This window comes from Pavona decussata, unplaced genomic scaffold (genome assembly GCF_977016875.1).
Source record: "Pavona decussata unplaced genomic scaffold, jaPavDecu1.1 SCAFFOLD_383, whole genome shotgun sequence".
NCBI lineage: Eukaryota > Metazoa > Cnidaria > Anthozoa > Scleractinia > Agariciidae > Pavona > Pavona decussata.
The window spans coordinates 366984-387500 of record NW_028145756.1 but is presented as its reverse complement, the minus strand read 5'-3'; the positions used below and the strand labels follow the sequence as shown (position 1 = coordinate 387500).

General features: G+C 37.8%; 1 protein-coding gene across 1 annotated transcript; it reads left to right on the top strand.

Annotated features, from left to right (window-relative positions):
- The first annotated feature begins 334 nt into the window (after positions 1–334).
- Positions 335–14899, top strand: LOC146451838 (rab5 GDP/GTP exchange factor-like). Its single transcript, XM_085098537.1, has 15 exons — positions 335–519; positions 2256–2401; positions 4057–4138; positions 4302–4390; positions 5992–6082; positions 6566–6641; positions 7368–7480; positions 8153–8307; positions 8424–8501; positions 9311–9425; positions 9975–10044; positions 10418–10488; positions 11451–11541; positions 12268–12378; positions 13320–14899. Exons 1-15 carry the CDS (start codon positions 446–448, stop codon positions 13416–13418), a joined length of 1461 nt encoding a protein of 486 aa, XP_084954663.1. The 5' UTR covers positions 335–445; the 3' UTR covers positions 13419–14899.
- The last annotated feature ends 5618 nt before the right edge of the window (positions 14900–20517 follow it).

The window sequence follows — 20517 nt, the reverse complement described above, 5'->3', positions numbered from 1 at the left end:
CCTCTTCTTTCCCTCTCTTCCTCTCCCCCACCCCCGTCGTTTTCGTCCCCTCGCTCTCTCCTTCGCGCGTCTCTTTAGGAGCCTGGAACAGGCTATATTACTGTGAGCAGCCTTGCGCAGCCGCAGATCAGAAAAGTAACTCGCTTTACGTCATTATTTATTGACCAATCAGCGGTTTTTGCGCTCTGTCGTCCCCAGAGTCTTCCCGGCGTTGTCCCGCTGACCAAAAAGCCTGAAGACTCTGGGTACGAGATTAGTTGCAACCTTATATGGAGCGCGACAGTTGGCCCGTTACCAGTGCCGGTAAAAATAGTTTCCAGTGCCTACCGTCTGACTTCAACGAAAGTAAACAAGATGGCGCCGGAGCGAGCGTGTCGTTGCCAGGTTGTGTGTGAAGTTCTGTAGTGATTTTTACTTCACAAGGTTAATCAGTAGCGGCGAAGCTATGGCAGATCGTAGCAAAACGAGGTCTAAAATTTACGAGAGGTTAAACAACCCTGAACTTCGCTGTAAAACTGGGTAAGTCATTTCAAATTTGTCAAGTCGTGATCGATTGATTGCGAATGTTTCGTCTTCAATAGAGTGAATGCAGTGCTTTTGAACGTATGTCCTGTTCTCCTAGTTGAGAATACTTTATTCATCGAGGTCGTAGTAAATATCAATCGTTCTTTTTTGCAATTTCTGCCAGCTCAGTATTTGCTCTCGCCCTTGTTTGAAGCTGCTAACTGAATTGAGTATTAAGCTTTCATAGACCGGTGTACAAAAGCAAGGCTTAACGCCTGAAGTTAAAAGTCATATAAAACCAATTTGCTGCAGGAATTTTTTTGCGAGCGTTATTTTCTGTGAATATAAATGTAAATGTTTGGGCGTTGTGCGAAAAAGAAATTACTGAACGCGAGTTCCCATAGTTGAAATTTTCTCCAGAAATGAGCGCAATAGTGAAACCCAATCGCTTGTGACTCTCATGTGACTTCCGCCACAGCACGTTCACATTGTTCGCTTGCGTTTTCTTATTTATTTGCCGGTGTTATTGTGCATTCTTTTTGAAAATTCAAGTCTTGTGCAGATTTGTGTTTTTGTATTATGCTGTATACTCTGAACAATAAGGAAAGAAATGCAATATGCAATGAATATTGAGCAGAAATAAGTTGAACATAGAAAGAAAGAAAGAAAGCAATGTCATTGTGTACTACCACAAATGAACACAGTTTAGTAAAGAGGATACTCATCTTTGATAAATTGAAAAAACAGAATTAAGATGTGAGCAAATTCCCGGCATAGTAAATCGAACCCAATCGAACTAAATTTCAATCGAACTCAATCGAACTCAATCCGTGGATTGAGTTCGGCAATCGAACAAAATCGAACTCACCGAAAAGACAAAAAATCAATCGAACCAAATCGAACGTTCGATTTTTGAATTCGTGATTTGTGTAAAACAGGAAAACATTGAAAATCTCTAACCATCTTGGAAGCTCGATTTACTTCAGTCTGGAGTAAAGCGCACGAGTTTTTCGTAAATGAAGAAATTACGCAGAAATGGCTTTAGATGCGCTGTGGATTGTAAGCTTCAAATGCGTCGTAAAAAGGCTACTAGGAATGCCGCTTTGACGCTAAGGATGCCGAAGTTTTTTAGCAATTTGCTTGTATTTTTGCATAAAAGTAACCCTTCGATTTGTCATTCAGCAATTATTGTAAGTTAGCGAAAAAAGGAAAGGGTACGACAATTTCGGAATACGCCAGCGGGAATAATGATAGCTTTGTTCTGTTATGTTCTGTTTTCTTAACTGCTGTGGACAGTTTATAAATGGGGTTTCTGTTATTGAATAAATTGTAACGAAGCACAAGAAAAACCTGCTTTGATGGGCTTGCTTTGGGCTTACTTTGTATAGGTTTACCAGAGCCAATCAAACTCAATCAATTAAATTGTGTTCGATTGAGTTCGATTTGTTCGATTGAATTCGATTTGTTCGGAAATCGAACTCACTGAAAGTCTGGTGTTCGATTTCGTTCGATTGCCGAACTCAATCGAACTCAATCCACGGATTGAGTTCGATTGAGTTCGATTGAGTTCGATTTTCGAACGTTCGATTTACTATGCCGGGGCAAATTATATATTTGACCCTTCCATAGTCTAACCCAATGGGTGTAACTTCGGATTATTGTCTTCTTACTGGTATAACCCAACTATCACCCCTAGTTACTATGTATGCTCTTGAGATATGGTGCTAACGAGCAGGATTGAAACTTTGCAGTTGTGGTTTCTATGGCAACCCTGCATGGAGAGGTTACTGTTCCGTATGTTATCGAGAGGTGTACCTCAAACAACAGAGGGCACGGGCAGCTTCACAAAGCAGGGAAGCTGCCTTTGCTGGAGGTTCTCATAACTTACATACTGAAGGTAATTAAGCTTCTGTTCAGCAACTGTGGGTAACAGCTTAAATAAATGCAGAGCCAGCCATTACACTAAGGTTGAGACTTTCATTCTCTCAAAAACTAATCCCAGAAGTGGCCAGTGGACATTTTCAATTTTTTTTAACAGATCAGACAAAAAAGTCATCAAGGAGTGCTTCATATTATTTACTTTGGGAGTGGGTGTCTTGAAAACTCAGACTCCATAACCTGAGTTTTTTGTGGTCTGAGTTTTCAAGACACTCTTGGCCAAAGTAAATAATTTGAAGCACTCCTTGATGCCAGTTTTGTCATTTTCCCAACACTTTTTCTAGATAAAGAATAAATTATTTTTTACCTCAGCAAAATAGTCACAATAGTCATCTGAATAATTTCAGGCTAGACTATGAGTTGATTTACGTATTAGTCATTGTTCGTGTTTTACTTTATTGAGTAAGAATTGAGAGGACAAATACATGTACCATGTGCTAACGTGGGTTGAAGCATTCAGGAAAAAGTTGGGCAGGGTGGACAATGGTTTCATTGGTATATTGTTGGTGGCTAGTAACCAGGGCCCCGTTGTTCAAAAGGGTTAAAAGTCTTAGCCTATTGTTGAATCGGCCTAATCTTGGGGTAATTTTAGCCGCAGGTTAGTTGTATTGTTTGACGGAAGTTAACACTGACCTAAAAAGAGTGGGTTAATTTAACCCACCGAGCTAACCTTGGGCAGGCCTGAAAATTATAAAGATTAAAAAGGGCCAACTTGTTGTTTTGTGATTTATGCTGAAGGCGACCAAAAAAGACATTTAGAGCTGGAACTCAGTGCGAAATCAACAACTTCACAGAAGAGCTACGTGTTCGTTACCGCTTATGATAAGAGTCTATTTAATTTATTACCAATCTTATTGCTGGTGATATAAGTCGCAACACCTGATGAAAACACGCCTTACCACCGCTCCACCAAGTTTTAATTGCCCTCAGGTGGATAAAAGAAGGTGTATCTTTCCATAAGTGGATGATTTTTTTCTGTTGAAGTTGACAGTATCTTTGGAGCTGGCCCACCAACAGTTTTTTTTTCTGCTCTTTTGTCTAACTCAGTACACGTAAATTCTTTCTTGGCCACGAGTTAACAAACCTGCGGTAGAGAAATTTAACCTTCGGTTAGCCCTGACCCAAGGTTAGTTTAACCTATCTTTTGAACAACTGCATGGGCCCAGTGGTGTACAGTCACTATAATGGTGACTTCCGATAGCTGCTGTTGTTTAGTTGTAATTTCCACTTACAGTTCTGTAAGGTTCTGTGAAACAAAAACCAGTTTCCTGAAACATTTAATGTCATGCTGAAAGCAGCATTGTACTACAAGTTGTACAAAACTTGTGTCACAGTATTGAATACCTAGGGTATTACTAGCTTGAACATGTTGATTTTTTTGAAGTCTTTTGTGTGTAGATCTCTGTGTAAGGAGACAGTTTGGAGGGAGTTCAATCCAATTTTCATGGCTTATGACATTTATGAAGGGTTCTTCAGAGCACCAGTTAGGAATAATATATTATTGTTTGACACGATCTGTAAAGTTATTATGAAACACAGTGCAGCATTCAATGGATCTGAATGTTATATAATTTACGTGCAAGTTGATAAAATCACAGCTTCTTTCATTTTTAGTGGGGCATGAGGAAGTGGAAACAGGGAAGCTTAAATTCAACAAGTTTGAAGAGAAAAAGAAGTTTCAATTGGAGTCAAAAAAGTAAGTGTTGTTACAGCAGTGTACATGGTAATGCCAAAAGAAAAAGTACATCAGTTCATTCAACTCATCATTTTACATCTCTGTGGTCTCTTGACATGGAAATACATAATCTTTATTTAGTCAAGTGACATAAAAATTTGTACCATGATTTTTGTTCTAACAGACAGAGTGTAAAGAACTTATTTAAAAAGAGTCCAGGCAGAACTCTGTTACCAGATGGGACCCCAGCTGCAATCTCTATTCCTTCACCAGGTAAACATACCATAATACAAAATTTGATGTACTTAGATCTTTAGCAAGTATTATAATATTTATGTGCATGAACATGTTTTCATAAACAGTGTTTCTGGCAATAAAACCTATTGTTAGGTAAATAGAGGATGCTACATGACCGCGTGGAGATACGAAATTTATCTTCGAGTGTTGAAAAATACTTGTGACCCTCCACGCGAAAAGAGGGCTCATGGATCTCACTCCAAATAGTGAATTTTTTTCACGGTCACGGTGCGTGTATTTGAAACTTCACACCGTGAAGTGGAAATTCCACGCCGTGTTCACGCTACTCCGAAACGTTTTCACTCTGGGAGTGAATCTGAAGACTGGGAAATAAATTCACGCCACCCGGTCACACCATGAAAATAAAATTATAAAGAAGTAAAATATTTCACGCCGTGAAATGTAAACCTCACCGTGAAACTTTTCAATGGCGTCAAAGTGAAAAATAATGAAAATAAATTATTAGGATCCGGTTACGTATCGCGGCGAGTTAAACAAAATGCCCCAGTAAACATACTTCTGAAGTATTATAAAGCTTAATCGATTATTTACGCCAAAATTTCACAAATAAAACACAATATCCTTAATAAAAGTGTTTTGCTTTTGTTCAGCCAGGTCAACTGTCAGGTCAGCTAAGAACGTGTTTTGTGATCATTTGCATGAAATCAACATCTTGCGATAATGTTGTCAACAGCCTGTCAAAATTCATTATTCCATTGGTTGGTTTATCGGTAGCCTGAGAAATGAGGCGCCTCTTATCGCGCTTTATGAATTGAGACGCGGTTGTTGGCAGACGTAGTAATTCAGAACTATAAACCTGTGATCAGGCTCTCAGTCTTGGTATTTTAAAAACCATTCCTGCAAAAATTTAGCGAGCGACCGCGTAAAAAAAAAGAGCACTGCTAAAATTGGGCCTTATCACAGGTTTAATGGCCCTGTTTTCGCGTGGAGGGTCACATTTCATGAGAATCTGGTTTTAGTTGCTAATAACAACCAGTTGTCTGAGAGTTGTCAACTGGCTGTCAGAATTTGTCTTTTCACTGTAGCATGCATGGTTATAGATCTGGGGAAACCAAATGGCTTCACTACTACATACACATAGAACTACAAAATAATATGTATGTCAAGGGAAATTTCTATTGATGTGATTATGGAAATTTACCTGCTGTAGGCAAAGTCAGTGACTGTAAAATCAGTTGCACATACAAAACTATACTCTTGTCAGGTGCTGTAAATCTGCAATTTCCAGTCCCAGGCACCTTTTGTAAAATTCACTTCATGCAGACATAGCCAATACTGACAGGCACTGGTTGCTGTAAAATGTGTCATTTGGTAGTCACCAATTAGGTTAAAACTTGTGATACATTGCGGTAATTATATTCTTTTTTTATTATGATGTTATGGGGTGATGGGTCAGCTCCATGTGAGGATTTGGTTCCCCCCTGTTGGCACCCTGTTTGCATTTCTTCTTTACTGATTGTTATAAATGCAAATAAAGTTGTTATATATAATTATGTAAGGATTAAATTTCACTTCAGTCTTTGTTTTTTCTGGTTTTTTTTTTTTGTAATCTCTAGTTGAACCTTCAAAGGTTGCCACTGGTTTCCGTGAGTTTTTGAAGACTCTCAAGAAGCCAGCTGCTCAAGATGTTAATGAAAAATGCAAGCTGTGAGTACTTTTTACACTTTTCAGTTCCTAAACAATTAAAGAAAAACAAAGTCAATCAATAGGACAATCAACTTTGTTTAACGAGGGTGACACTCAACGGTCTGTTATGACTGTCAACTCTGTGACCCTCAGATTCCGAGTCAAATTTGAATTTGGAAATGTTGTTTTTTGAGGAGAGAGGAAAACCGGAGTACCTGGAGTAAAACCTCTCAAAGCGAGGATGAGAACCAAAATCAAACTCAACTCTCATATAACGCTGAGTCCCAGAATTGAACCCGAGTTTCATTGGTGGGAGGCGAAACTCGTGCCCTCACCATGCCACTGCACCATCCCTGCTCTATGATTGTTCATTTTGTGATCAATTTCTTGCATGATCTTTTTCCTTTCTTTCTCATTCCTTCACTTTTACAGTTATGTTTGATGCTATCTTTGATGATGCCAGATTAAAGTATCACTTGTTAACCTGGGTTGTTTGTCTTGCAGGTTTGTTCAGAGGATGTTAAGCAGTCCATCACTTAGTGTAGACCAGCAGAGTGAAATGGTGCATGACTTTTATGGGGTATGTGCTGGTTAAATTTTGGTGTTCCCATGATACAGTCAGTAATGTTATAGAAATGCATTCACACTCCTAATACAGATTGGAGTTGAGATTGTATGGGACAACATTGATTCAGTGAATGGATGGATCTTGGGATGTGCATCTGGCATCCCACGCAGATTTTTTTGCTGGGGTGGATGACTTCACAAAGGAGAGACAGTTTAGAGTTGAGATCATCAAACACACTCCCTGATCTTTGATTATTACTAGGTTACAGAGGGGAGCCACATCACTTGCACAAATTCCTTGTGACTTTCAATACAGTAGTTCCTCTTTTTCCACAAAGGAAAGTGTCTATAGTGTCTATAGTGGACTCTTATCATCTGATGGCAAAGATTTCTTGTCTAAAAGTCAAGTTTATTTGTCTTGTCCAAGGATCCATTACAGCCATGTCTGGTATGGCCACTTAGGGAAGTAGTATTAGTCATGTTGTATAAGTTGATTATCATTGTTTTTTTTCCTGATGCAGTTCACTGGTGGCCATCATGTGGCAGTGCATTTTTTATGGTTTTAGAAGTAAAATAATTGTAAATTACACAAAACAGTTTTTTTTAAGTACATAATCAATAAGGTAAATATAAACTTAGCAGATAACTAATGGAAAGAAAAAACATGTTTGTTCATTTTTCTTGTTCAGTTGTTGTTGTACATGTAATACTTGTTCATGAATGTGTTTATTTTCATTAGGCGATGTCTGAACACCTTCAGTCCCATCCATTGTTTCAAAACCAGCCAGAAGAAGTGATTGAGAGAACATTAGATGGTGTAGAAAAATATATCATGACAAAGCTGTATAGAGTGTAAGTGGTAACTTGTCTCTGGTTTTTGCTCCGGGAAAATTTTCTGAATTTTAGGCTCTCAGCTTACGATCATCTTGCAGATGATAAAGTAATGCATGTCAACAGTTACCATGGTGACTGTACTAGTCACTCAAAGGGATAACAGTAGGGTCTTTCGTGGCCCACTCTGGTAACAAAGTGGAAGGCTACTTCTAGTGAGAAAGTGTTATAGGATCATTGATGGGGGGGTGGGGGGGGGGGCAGCCCAAGTATGCATGTTGAATCATGCATGCAAGTTCAAGTGGTTAATATGCATAAGCAGGTGTCCAGTCTTATCTCTCAGAAGAAAGGTATTTTATTCCAGTGAACAGAAATACAAGTTATTTAAATGTGTAAAAACTTATTAAGAAACTTGAGTGTTTTCATGACATACTTTGGATAACCTCAGAAAACAATTTTCACAAATTTAAATATTCAACAATACCGCATTATATCTGAGCAAAGTTCTGTTTAAATATAGCTGTCCAGTAACTATATTGTTTAATTATAAATGAATGAAAATCTACTTGTATTGCACAGTGTACCTTTGACAATAATGTCACACATAATTAACCAATGTTTGCTGCCTTGCAGACTAAAAAAAACATGTTTGTGGTAAGACACAACCATTTATGATTGTTTTCTTGCTTCCAGTGTTTTCTGTCCAGCCTCTACAGATGATGAAGCTAGGGACCTGGCAAATCAGAAGCGCATTAGAAGTTTTAACTGGATATCTCCTCAGCATCTGGATGCTGCTATTAATCCTGATAATGAAAAAGTTCAGCAGTTAATTGAAGATGCTCAGCAGGGTAAACAACATTTGCACTTGGATGTTTGGCTTATTATATATTAATTAATTTTTCTTTATATTCATTTTCAACTTGCATTTTATTCATTTATGTTTTTTTCATTGTAATTTCCAAAGATCTTGTAGAAATAAATACTAAGAGAGCTCCTCAAGACAAGCTGGCTTGTGTTGTTCGGTGCTGTAAGAATGTTTTCAGTATCCTTTTCAAGATGTACATGGTGTACATTAATTTATGTTATCTTGTTTGTATACAATTAATTTTCACTGGTGACAAAAGGGAACTATGAATTGATTTATAGTTTTAATTATTAACTTGAGATGAGATGTACATGTATGGGTAGGTGATTTTCAAAATATAACAGGAACCTTCTAACTGTAAATGTTATTTTTTCTCAGCGTGCTAGCTGGCAGAATTCTGTAAATCATGCAATCTGATTGGTTCTGGCAGTGGGTGGAATTTTTCCAACTTGCCCATAAACCCAAGTGGATCTGTTGCACAATGTGGGCCTTGTGTTCTTGCAGAAAAAAAATTAAAATGTTATTCGCCAGCCTATTGGGAAAAACTGTGCTCTGTCTTGAGTACAGCTCCAGTGCATACTCATAGATGCAAGGCACAGTTTCTCCCAATACAGACCTCCCAGCTAGTGAATAAGATATATGTATTTCCTTAGGTGTTTTAGGTACACAAAGTTGACTTGACTTAACTTGAATGAACTGTAAAATGAGAAGTGACATTAATTAAAAAGTAGGCTATATTGTAAGACAGTTGATGAGTGTAAGACACTGGGTCTTGCTCATCTACACAATCTAAGCATTCTACATTGATCATGGCTCTAATAATGTTTACATGTGTAGATAACCTAAAGAGGTTGCCAGAATGGGGGCGCAGTATCTAGATACTGACGCCCATTTTGGGTCAAATGGTGAATTATACATGTTTTATTTTAATTTTCAATCACCTGACTGAGTGTTGAATTAATATTGGCAACTTAACTCTTTGCAAGAAATTATTCATCTTTCGACACCTGCCGGAGGAGCAGTAAGCGCTGACGATTTTCTTCCTTGTCTTATCTATGTTGTGTTAAAAGCAAACCCTACGATGCTGCATTCCAATGTACAGTAAGTATCCTTGTCAACATTGTTGTTGAAATTTGGCACAATTGAATGGTCAAGCATAAACCAAGTCTCAAGAGCAGAACAGTATCAACTTTACTGTAACATGAATGTACATAAATGTGGTATAGAACAACAACACAAGTTACAGTACTTTACACAAGAACAGAAACATTATTAACCCACAAAATTAATTTTTGCAAAAATCGAATTTATCTTCAGTTGCGTGGTTGTTACATCACCTACCCTGTACAGCATTTTCTGTGTGTCACAGTACAGTAAATCACTATTTTTTTTAACTTTTCTTTTTACTCCCGACCAGCAGTCTTTTCAAAAACTCTTTTGATATCAGTAGTCTGATTTCGCCTTTCAGTGATTCAGTAAGTTATTTATTGTTTTTCCTTAACGTCTTTCCTACAAACTTACATTTCTTCGTATTTGTATGTACATTTTTTTTTAAATTTAATAATTATGTATTAATTCATTTGGTCTTGCCTTGTGACTAACAAGCGATAATGTATGTCATCCAATGTAAGAAAAATTCCTTTTTTGCAGATACATTTCTAGATTTTGTAATCCAAATAAACTAATGATGGGAGAAGCTGGTTATTACTTCACAAACCTCGTAAGTAACCTCTTTAATTAGAATTGTTCCAGGAGAACTTTATTGTTGATCTTGTTTCATGAAGCTTATTGTGTTCATTGTTTTGTTATTCTAGCAATCTATGTAGTCCCTCAAGGTCCGCGTCTCCAGGAATTAGATGGAATTTATTGACTGTATAGAATTGCTGCATCCTTGGGAGAAGCAAGTACATGTACATGTACAACATACATGTCCATGCACTGTACAAACCCTTCTCAAGTTGAATGTAGATTAGAACCTACATGTATTATTCAAGAATAATTTTGAAAACAGTTTTAATTTGGAATGTGGCCATGGTTGTCTATATGGCATGTCTAGAGTTTCATTTTCATTCCTATAATTTTTTTCTGGACAGTGCTGTGCTTTGTCATTTATTGAGAAGCTGGATGCACAGGCATTATCCATGTCACAGGAAGAATTCAACAGGTAATTTGAAAAGAGAGTTTCTATTCTGAAAGGCTAGAATAATGAACTTTTAAGCAATATAATAATTATACCCATGCTATTTTTGTATGGATCAACTGGCGATTTGCAATAATGAAAAATGGCATGAAATATTCAGGATGCAGTAAGGTGATGCATAGAAAATGACCAAGTCCACTGGTCTGTCCAACACATTTTTGTTTAATAATTATTTGACGTATTATTTTTATCATTCATTTATTTAGTTTTGCATTTGGTGCAATTGGTTTTGAAATCCCTTGAAGAGAGAATTTGACATCATCCGTACACCTTTTCACCTTTATAATTTCCAGTGATAATCTTAAGTGTGGCCAAAATCTGGTTTACTTGTACGTCTCTGAACAGCTCCCAACAATGTTGATAGTTTACGATATTTGCAAAGTAGAGATTTTTGGCCAAAGTTTACTAAATCATAATGAAATTGTGGTGTCCTCAGTTTCTCAAGCTTATAATGTACTGCAGTAATGATCAGATTTTGGGATTACTTTTCTTTTGGAGAACAATACTGACGTGACTTGAGCATCTGAGAATGTGGATATGAAATCCTGTCAGTGTAAGTTCACATGCAAATTAAAGCTACTGAGCGCTTTATTTCTTCAAAAGTGTTTTTTTGAATCCAAATATCTCTAAATCTAAATTTTTGAGAATGATGTATTAATCAGTATTACAGGCATACTTGGCAAAATCTGAGTGCATGATCCTCCTGATTAAGGAGCACTCAGATTTTTTTTTTCCGAGTAGGCCTGTGTCATTTACTGATTAATACATCATTCTCATTTATTCACAGGCTTAACATATTCCATCACATTATTTTCAATCTAAATTTAGTCAGCTTTGGAAGTCTTAGTTATGTTGTGGTTTAATGGTCGGGAGTAATTCACAGTATCTCCAAGGTTGTTTTGTTTTTTGTTGTATTTATTTTCAAGAAATATGTACGGAGATGAAACTGATAGCTCAGAACAAACCAAAGTTAAACCAGAACCCCCAGTGATGTGTAAAGGACTGGAGCTTATGAAGGTCAGTTACATGTTCTGTACAGTGTACGTATACAAGCCTGAGAGCATCTAATTTGTACAGCATTATTAGACTGAGAGTTACATGAGGTGTGTTTTGCATGATAAAAGATTTACCTTCAGGCTGATCTTGCTGATCTTTTTTCATTGTAGAACTGTTTACTCTTCAGTTCATCATTGTTTGTTTGTTTGAGGGGGTTTGTTTCTAAAAAAAACTGTGGTGCTGCGTAGGTGGAAACAAAAATTAATGTTTTGTTTTATCAACAAGTCATAGTTGATAAGCTAACTTGGCTACTGTAAAGAGATTTAAGTGCTGACATTTCGAGTGTCAGCTCTTCGTCAAGGATTCTCCCTGACAAAGGGTTAACACTCTAAATGTGAGCACTTGAATCTATTGCAGTGGCCAAATTACATTGTATCTTTAACAACAAAATCTCCGACAAAGAGCTAAGACAACATAAAATGTAAGCACTTGAATCTCTTTACGGTAGCTATACCTTGTCAAATCTGTTGATAAAATGAAACATTCATTTTTTTTTTTTTGGGGGGGGGGGGTGGGGAGGTCAGGATGCCAGAAGCTAAGTTGTATTACACTGGCGTTGACATTAGTAAGTGCTGCATGTAGGTGTAATTTACTTGAGTAGATAACATCTCTTGTTGGTTTTTCAACATTGGCTGATCATCATGTATTGATTTTATTTTCATTATTTTGTTTCTTGTGTGTTCTCAGACGAATCTTGAAATGCTTGGAGCTCTGAGAGAACGGCAGATAAAACTCAAAGAGGATGCTCTGGTGCTGCAAGAACAGATGACCGAATTTAGAAACAATATTGTTAAAGAGGTACAGTGGTCAACTTGTAAAGCAGATTTTAAAATACCATTTCTTTCTCTTCTATCTTTAACATTTTTGGTATTGATTGCCTCTCCACCCCCTCTCCACCCCCATGGCACCCCACCCCACTTAAAATATTAATAAACAAGCCTTTTCATACAGGATTAGTATTAAAATAACTATAGCATATCTTTGTTTTTGTTTGCTTACATTTTGTTGTTGTTGTCTTCTGCATTTTCTGGGCTACTGTTGTTCTCAGTGCTGAAAAATATATATTCAACAATTATTGGACGAGGTTGAGCAAAATATTGTGATTTGTTAGTGGCTCTGTGAGACACTGACAAATCATGATATTTTGTGATAACTGAGTTCAATAATTGTTTTACCATTTGATTCCCTCGCTGTTCTTTTGATCAACTTAAGATATCAAATTACTCTCTGACAGCTCAGGGAAGTGATCTGCCATTTTCTCACAAGAGTGTGGTTTCAGTTATGCATTAGCAGAATATTATTTGCATCAAGACACAGTTGCATAAGCAGACCATCATTTGCAGGCAGTTATGTGCAGGTCACAGGGTTTGCTTTCGGCCAATGAATTTAAGGAAGTAAAAAATGCATCGAATGATAATTGTATTTATTCAGCACATTTTTCACACTGTATGGTAATGTACTGAGCTGGCATTCATGCTGTAATCAGTTTATAAATATTGCAAGTCCTACATTTTATCCTTTGCTCACTCCTTGCAAATTAACAGTTACCTTCATTTAAAGACAGATTATTGACAAATACAATGTATGTCCCTAAGAAGCTTTGTTCCCCATTACATGTCATATCTTGTTTGCTAGCTACATCTTTCAAATTCTAGAACTGTAAACAGTTTGGTGCACAATTTAACTTTGGTATTATTGTCCACTAATTTTAATAACACCATTGCTATTTTGTTATGTAGGTTGATGCCATCTTGGCTGGCACAAGTAAAGGTAATATGTACCTGAAACCCACATTAACAACAAATGAGCAACAGGGGGCATCTGTGGCAGCAAGCTGATCGATTTTGTGCCAGGCATCACAGCTGAGGAGTGTTGTAATGGCATGTTGATCAAATAAGCAACATAAGCTACCTGGGACTGTTGTAACTTATAAGCTCATCAAGGATGCGACTGGAACCCAAGAAGAAGACTGTTACAACAGCAAGGCTATGCAAGCCGGGGATTCTTATAATGATCACGTTGATCATCACTAAAAGTGGTAACTTATAAGGCTGGGTACTGTTATAATGGCAAGCCAGTCATCATAGCCAACACCAGCTGTAGACTATTAATTGATCAAAGCAAGCTACAGTGTATAATAAAATAACCACAACATAAAATTGGGAGATAAACATTTGGAAAGACAAGCAATGGACACTGAACATGTTATGGTTGTACATGCAGCAGCAGCTTGTGAACGAACTTGTAGGTTTGGTTGTTTTTCTAAGCGGCCAACACATCTTCATGTGTAGGGGATCAGTTGTTCACACGACACAAACAGCACAGCCAGACAACTCAATCAATCAATTAATCAGCTTTATTTAAAGAGGGTAACACTGGACAGTACTTCAACTGAATAACTAGTGGCCCTCAACTGTTGTGAAAGCATACTTGAACAACCCTACATGGAGGACTCCTATCCTCTTATTATGACAGTGAAACAAGCTTATATGCTTAACCCTGCAAAGCCTCATAGAAATACAAATCTAGGCCTTTTTCCAATTTTTAAGAACTGACTTCTCCCTTCCCCCCCCCCCCCCCCAACTCACATACACACACACACACCCTCCAACAAATAATTTATACATAATTATATTAACTAAAAAGGGTTTTCACAGCTTGTATATAGTGTATTTATGGTATGACCATCCTCAAAATAATGACAATACCGTGTATTTGCTATTCAATAGACCTTTATTACTCAGCGACCATGTTGAGTCTCAGGGGAATAAAAAGCTTTGTTTTCACATGGCAAGCCTTGCCCAGACGAGAATTCAGTGCGCGGCTTGCCGTGCAAAAAACAAAGGTTTTTATTCTCCTGAGACTCAACATGCCGCCGTGTGATAAAGGTCTATGAAGATGCATGTCCACCTCAGCACACATTAAGTACAGCCTTTGACTCAGGTCTGAGCCAAATAAAATTTCAGCAAGTTGGTAACTGGTGATCAGGCCAAATTTTAGCAGTGCTCTTGTTTCCTTGTATTTGTTCAAGTGCTCTTTTTTTTACCTGACATTTCCTGTGGGAATGGTTTACTAAGCAGAGCCTGATGGCTAGATAGCAATGTGGTTGCTTCAAGTGCTAGATTAGCAATGTTGACATCCTGGGGTTTCATTAAGATTTTGAACAATTGGGCGAGAGATAATTGCATCTAAGTAGGATAGTTAACTTGGATATCGTCTTCTCTATTTCTTCTATTGAAAACATATTTGGTTGAAATGTTAAAAACAGCTGAGCAAATTTGTGTTCACAGGCGGTCAATTTGCCTGGTGGCTGCATGGCCCTTAGCATCCAAACTAGTAATCGGAAGGTCTTAGTTTCAACCCCTGATAGGAGCACTCAGATTTTTTTCCAAGTATCCCTCTGTCATTTACTGATTAAAACATCATTCTCAAAAATAAGTAAGTTTACCAAGTTTGGTTACACTTGATTGTGTAGTAACCAGGCTGTGACCTGTCAATCACCCAAATTCCAAACAAAACAATGTCTTTTATTCTGAGATGTCATCCCCCAAATCTGGTGGCATTCTAACGACAGAACTTCGAACTTGATAAACTTTGATGTGATCTTTCTTGTGATGGACTCATCCTTAGTCCGTATTTGAACTTTGGAATGGGCAATTGAGATAATATTGTCATTGGCATAGTGAAGTTTAAATTTTAAGTTTATTTTCAACATTATAGTATTCATTGGTATTTACAGCTTTCATATAAGAGTAAAAATATGAAATATTAAACAAAAGTTTAAAAAGAATGGTAATTAGGTAGGCTTTTCTATGGACTGAACAACAATTATTTGTAGTGTTATGCATTAACCCTCAACTGATAACATTACACAGTTGACTTGAGTTTTTTCTCTGTATAACAGGCCAGTACTGAGGCAAGTTTGTATACAAAAGTATCAAAATCCGATCCTACTCTCAACATTATTATTTTATTTTTTTTTTTCAAATGGTATGAGAATGCTTGAGAAAATTCCTGAAGTCTTGAGATGTTTTTAATCCTCCTCAGAGCAACTGGAAAATACTGATAAAAATAGTGATAGAATACTTTTGTAAGTGCGGAAAGTATTCAGAAGAAATTTATAAATCGGACTGTTGAATACAACAACTTTCCAGCCGAACGATGTGCTAGCTTAAGGATCATGGTAGATGCAGGGATATCATTCACGTAGACTACATTGCTGTCTCTTCCTATGGGTACTGTTGATTGGCTAAATTAACATGCATTATTTAGTGGATGAAGTCAGATGCACTGTGCAACTATTTGAACCCTTGTCTTCCAAATAATTCTTAATTGTTTTTGTTTTCGATAATTGGACGTTCCAGTAATAGTATGACTTTTGTTATTGGTATGCAGCAAGTTGTTCGGTGACACAGATTAAAAAAGATATTTTGAATAATACAAGGAGAATTCCAGAACAACAACAACACCAAAAAAAAAAAGCCGTAATAACATCTACAGTAATAACCACAGGTGACCCAAGCTCAAGCGCAAGCTGTGAGCGATGATCATCAATATAGGTCAGTCAAGTGGATGCCCATCAACAGCGGACTTTATAGTGCATGTGGAAGCTGTTTGCCGAACTAAAAGTGGTAAAGTGTTCCACTCGTTGATTGTATGATAACTATGAAACGATCTATGATAATTACACTGCAATACCACCCTGAAGGTGGATTGGCTAATTGTACACGCATTAGTTATTGAAAAATGTCACCTACACAAGTACACGTATTTGAAGTGGGCGTTAGTAGCTTCTCATTTCCGGTCTTTTACCCTCCCTGAAAAAAAGAAAAAGAAAAAAAAAACTTTCTTGAGCTCGCCACCTAACATTAAAGCTCTAGTTGCGAGTTCTTCTTCCCCGCCCCCTGGTTTTGGTGTTGTGTATTTACTGATTTAATTTTTATGGTACCATCAGATCAGAGCACCATTCAAACCTTTATTCATCTGGAATTTTTCGAGGTTGGGTGGTGTCAAGGTGTGCGTGATTCTTGTCAGCCAAACGAAGCACGTATGGGTCACGCTATTCAAGTAGATAGGCCAGCCAACATTAATACTAACACTTTGATGCGAAAAGCAAGCTGGAAAATGGCAGCAGCGAAACAGACGATGTGCTTGTCTTTATTCTGGGCTTGTCTTGAATGTTTTTTATTTGGTAAAATTGTGTACTTAATTATATAATTAAATGAAGTAAATTATTAATTAACTGCGAAGCTTCAACGAACTTATATTCGATCACAGCGTCTTGGGCTAAGCGCCATATTGTTTCACAAATCCTTCGTAAAGGCTTTTCTTCGTCAAGAATCTGCTATTATCCCAACTCTGTTGCAAGTTACCAAATCATTCGTCTCCAGTTGAGCGGCGACGTAAACCCGAATCCTGGTCCAAATGGTTCCGAGCAGCAAAATTCTACAGAACAACAAAAGTCCACTCGTCTTCTAACTTTTTATGCTAATGCACGAAGCATCGTCAACAAATCAAGCAAACTAGATCTAGCCATCGCCGCTTTGGGCTATGATATTATTGTTTTAACTGAAACTCATCTGGACAGCTCAATTCCTGATGGTGAAATCTTTCCTAGTGACTTTTCGGTTTTTAGACGGGACCGAAAGCTCAATGGACGTCATGGAGGCGGGGTATTAATTGCTACGCGAGACCATATCAAAACGGTTCTCCGCGACACTCCACAGAACGACTCAGAGTTCATCTTCGTCGATCTTCTGTTTTCATATAACCGCAAAGTCACCTTGGGAGTTTTCTATCGACCACCCAATAACGATGTTAAGCCTTTAGAAGACTTGCAAGCTGCTCTACAAGAGTTTTCGACGAACGAGCTGATTCTTCTTGGCGATTTCAATCTTCCGGAGATTGATTGGTTGAATAACAGAGTTTTGCGGCAATCTGACATTTACACGCTCATGATGGACATTGTCCAAGACAATTTCCTGACACAATTAATAAATGAACCTACCAGAGACTCGAACATCCTAGATTTAGTTCTCACGACTTCGCCCGACCTTATAAACAATTTGTTTGTCGGAGAACCCTTTTCAGATCACAACTCTATCTCTTTCTTATTATCTGGTACACCTTACGTCCAGCGCAAATCACAGAAGCTGTTGTATTGCTATGGTAAAGCCGACTGGGATAACCTAAGATCACTGTTATCCTATATTCCATGGCATTGCGCCTTCTTCGACAGCGATATTAATCACAATTGGGCTTGCTGGAAAGATTTGTTATTTACAGCAGTCGACGAGTGTATTCCCAAACGCAAGAATAGAAGGAAATCCAACGCCCCCTGGATTACCAAGGAACTTATTGTTTTGTGCAAAAAGAAGAAATCATTGTACAAGAGAGCGCGTAGAAGTAACACAGCTACTATTTGGGAAAAATATCGGCAACTCAACAATTCTGTTAAGAGACTTTGCAACACCGCTCGGTGGTCGTATATAAAGAAACTAGCTCTTGATCTGCAGGAAAATGATAACCCGAAGCCTTTCTGGAATTTTGTCAAGTCCAAGAGAAGAGGCACTAATAATCTCATCTCTCTGAATGTAGATGGATCTGTTCTGACAGACGACTCCAGTATTGCTCAAAGTATGAACTCATACTTTTCCTCGGTGTTTACCACCGAAGATCATGTAAATTTTCCCACACAGGATTGTACTTTTGACAAGAAGCTTGCGAGAATTGATTGTTCTGTAAATGAGGTTAAACGCCACCTTCTAAAACTCAAGCCCAACAAGTCCCCTGGGCCTGACCATATCGCTCCATGCATTTTGAAATCGTGTGCACTGGAATTAGCACCTTCGTTGACGCATATGATAAACAAATCGTTCTCTGTTGGCCTTCTACCTGATGAATGGAAACATGCAGATATCACACCTCTACATAAGAAAGGTTCTAAATCTTCGAGGGAAAACTACCGTCCAATTTCCCTTACTTCAATTGCTTGTAAGATCGGTGAAAAAATTGTTTTTGATAGGATGATTAAGTTTTGGCGCGAAATTGACCTTATCAACAACAACCAATTCGGTTTTTTAAGAGGAAGATCCACTGCAACTCAATTATTATCAACTTTTAATGATTGGGCGAAATCTCGAAATTTATCCACTCCTACCGATGTCATCTTTCTTGATCTTGCCAAAGCTTTTGACAGCGTTCCTCATGAGCGGTTGCTTTTAAAATTGAAAAGTAACGGCATTGACGGTTCTCTACTCAACTGGCTCAGACATTTTTTGGTGGGGCGCAAACAACGTGTAGTCGTTAGGGGATCTTGTTCTGACTGGTCGTGTGTTACCTCCGGAACTCCACAGGGGACCATCCTTGGGCCTTTATTGTTCCTCCTATATATCAATGACATAACTGAATGCATATCATCTACCGTTAAACTTTATGCAGACGACACGAAGATCTACAGAGAGATAATTGATCCGATTATTGACTGTCAGATTCTTCAGGATGATCTCAACAACCTTAGCGAGTGGGCTCGCAAGTGGCAGCTTCGTTTTAACGCGGATAAATGTGAATCTATGCGAATTACGCATTCCCGAGATAGGTCAGAAACCAATTATTTCTTAGAAAAGCCCCTGAAAGACGTACATAATTTTAAAGATCTCGGTGTTACAATAACTAAAGATCTCTCATGGGGTAATCATATTGGTATTACTGTGAACAAAGCGAACAAAGTCTTAGGTTCCATTAAACGCTCGGTAGGCACCGCCGATACTAATGTCTTCTCTATGTTGTACAAATCCCTTGTTCGGCCAATATTGGAATACGCGGTACCTGTCTGGTGTCCTTACCTTGTTAAGGACATCCATGCCCTCGAGAATGTACAGCGAAGAGCATCAAGACTTGCTTTAAACCAACGCAAAGGACAAATGTCCTATGAAGACCGATGCAAATTACTAAAATGGCCTACTCTTTCCGACCGTAGAACTTATTTATCTTTAATTGAATGTTATAAGATAGTTTTTGGATTTTATCATTTAAAATTTGAAGACTTTTATGATTTCGCCACAACTCGGTCTACAAGGGCAAATCATCAATACAAGCTCTATGTGAAACCAGCACGACTTAACTGTTATAAACATTCTTTTTTCGTTAGAACTGTGAAACTCTGGAATGAACTACCTGGCGATATAGTGGAAGCTGATAGCTTTAAGCATTTTAAATCTAAGCTCAAAATGTATTTGAATATTTGACTCTAAAGATCTCGATTTATGTATACTTATTTTTGTTTTTCTTTTATTTGAGGGAGTTTTCGCATAGGGCTAACCTCCAAACTTCCTTTTCTAGAAGTACTTTTCCTCTTAGTTTTATCTGTATATATAGTCTGCTTCTGGAATAAATAAAGTATGTATGTATGTATGTAAGAAAACGTGAACTCACATTCACTAGCTTATTTTTAGTAAGGCTGAGGAATTTTGAAACAGAGGATATTCCCAATAAAAAATTCGTCTAAGAATACCTAATTTCCCAATTATCTGAAAATTCAACGTCAACTGGTGGACCGGATTGACTCATGTTCGAAGTCACGCTCTCTCCTTCACGATGCCGTGATGAACAAAATTCTGAAATGGTGTAGTGGTACGAGCCTTATGATTGGCTATCTTTTCAAGGTCCATTGTCTTTCGAAGAATGCTATTGGTCGATTTGCCTCAAATAATTTTATAATGGCGTCAGCTGTTGAATGCGAATAATTTGCTCGTATGATGTGAGATGAGTGTGGGAGGTTGAAAGGTGAATGTCGAAAGAACAAGAAATTCTGCTCACCGAAAAACAGTTCTTGCACCAGAATACGTTAGAAGACTCGCTGATTTAGTGGCCAAAGGATAACAGAGTTTTCGTGTAGCAAAACGCAGCGGGGAAATGGCCGGGTTTCGGCAAACGCCG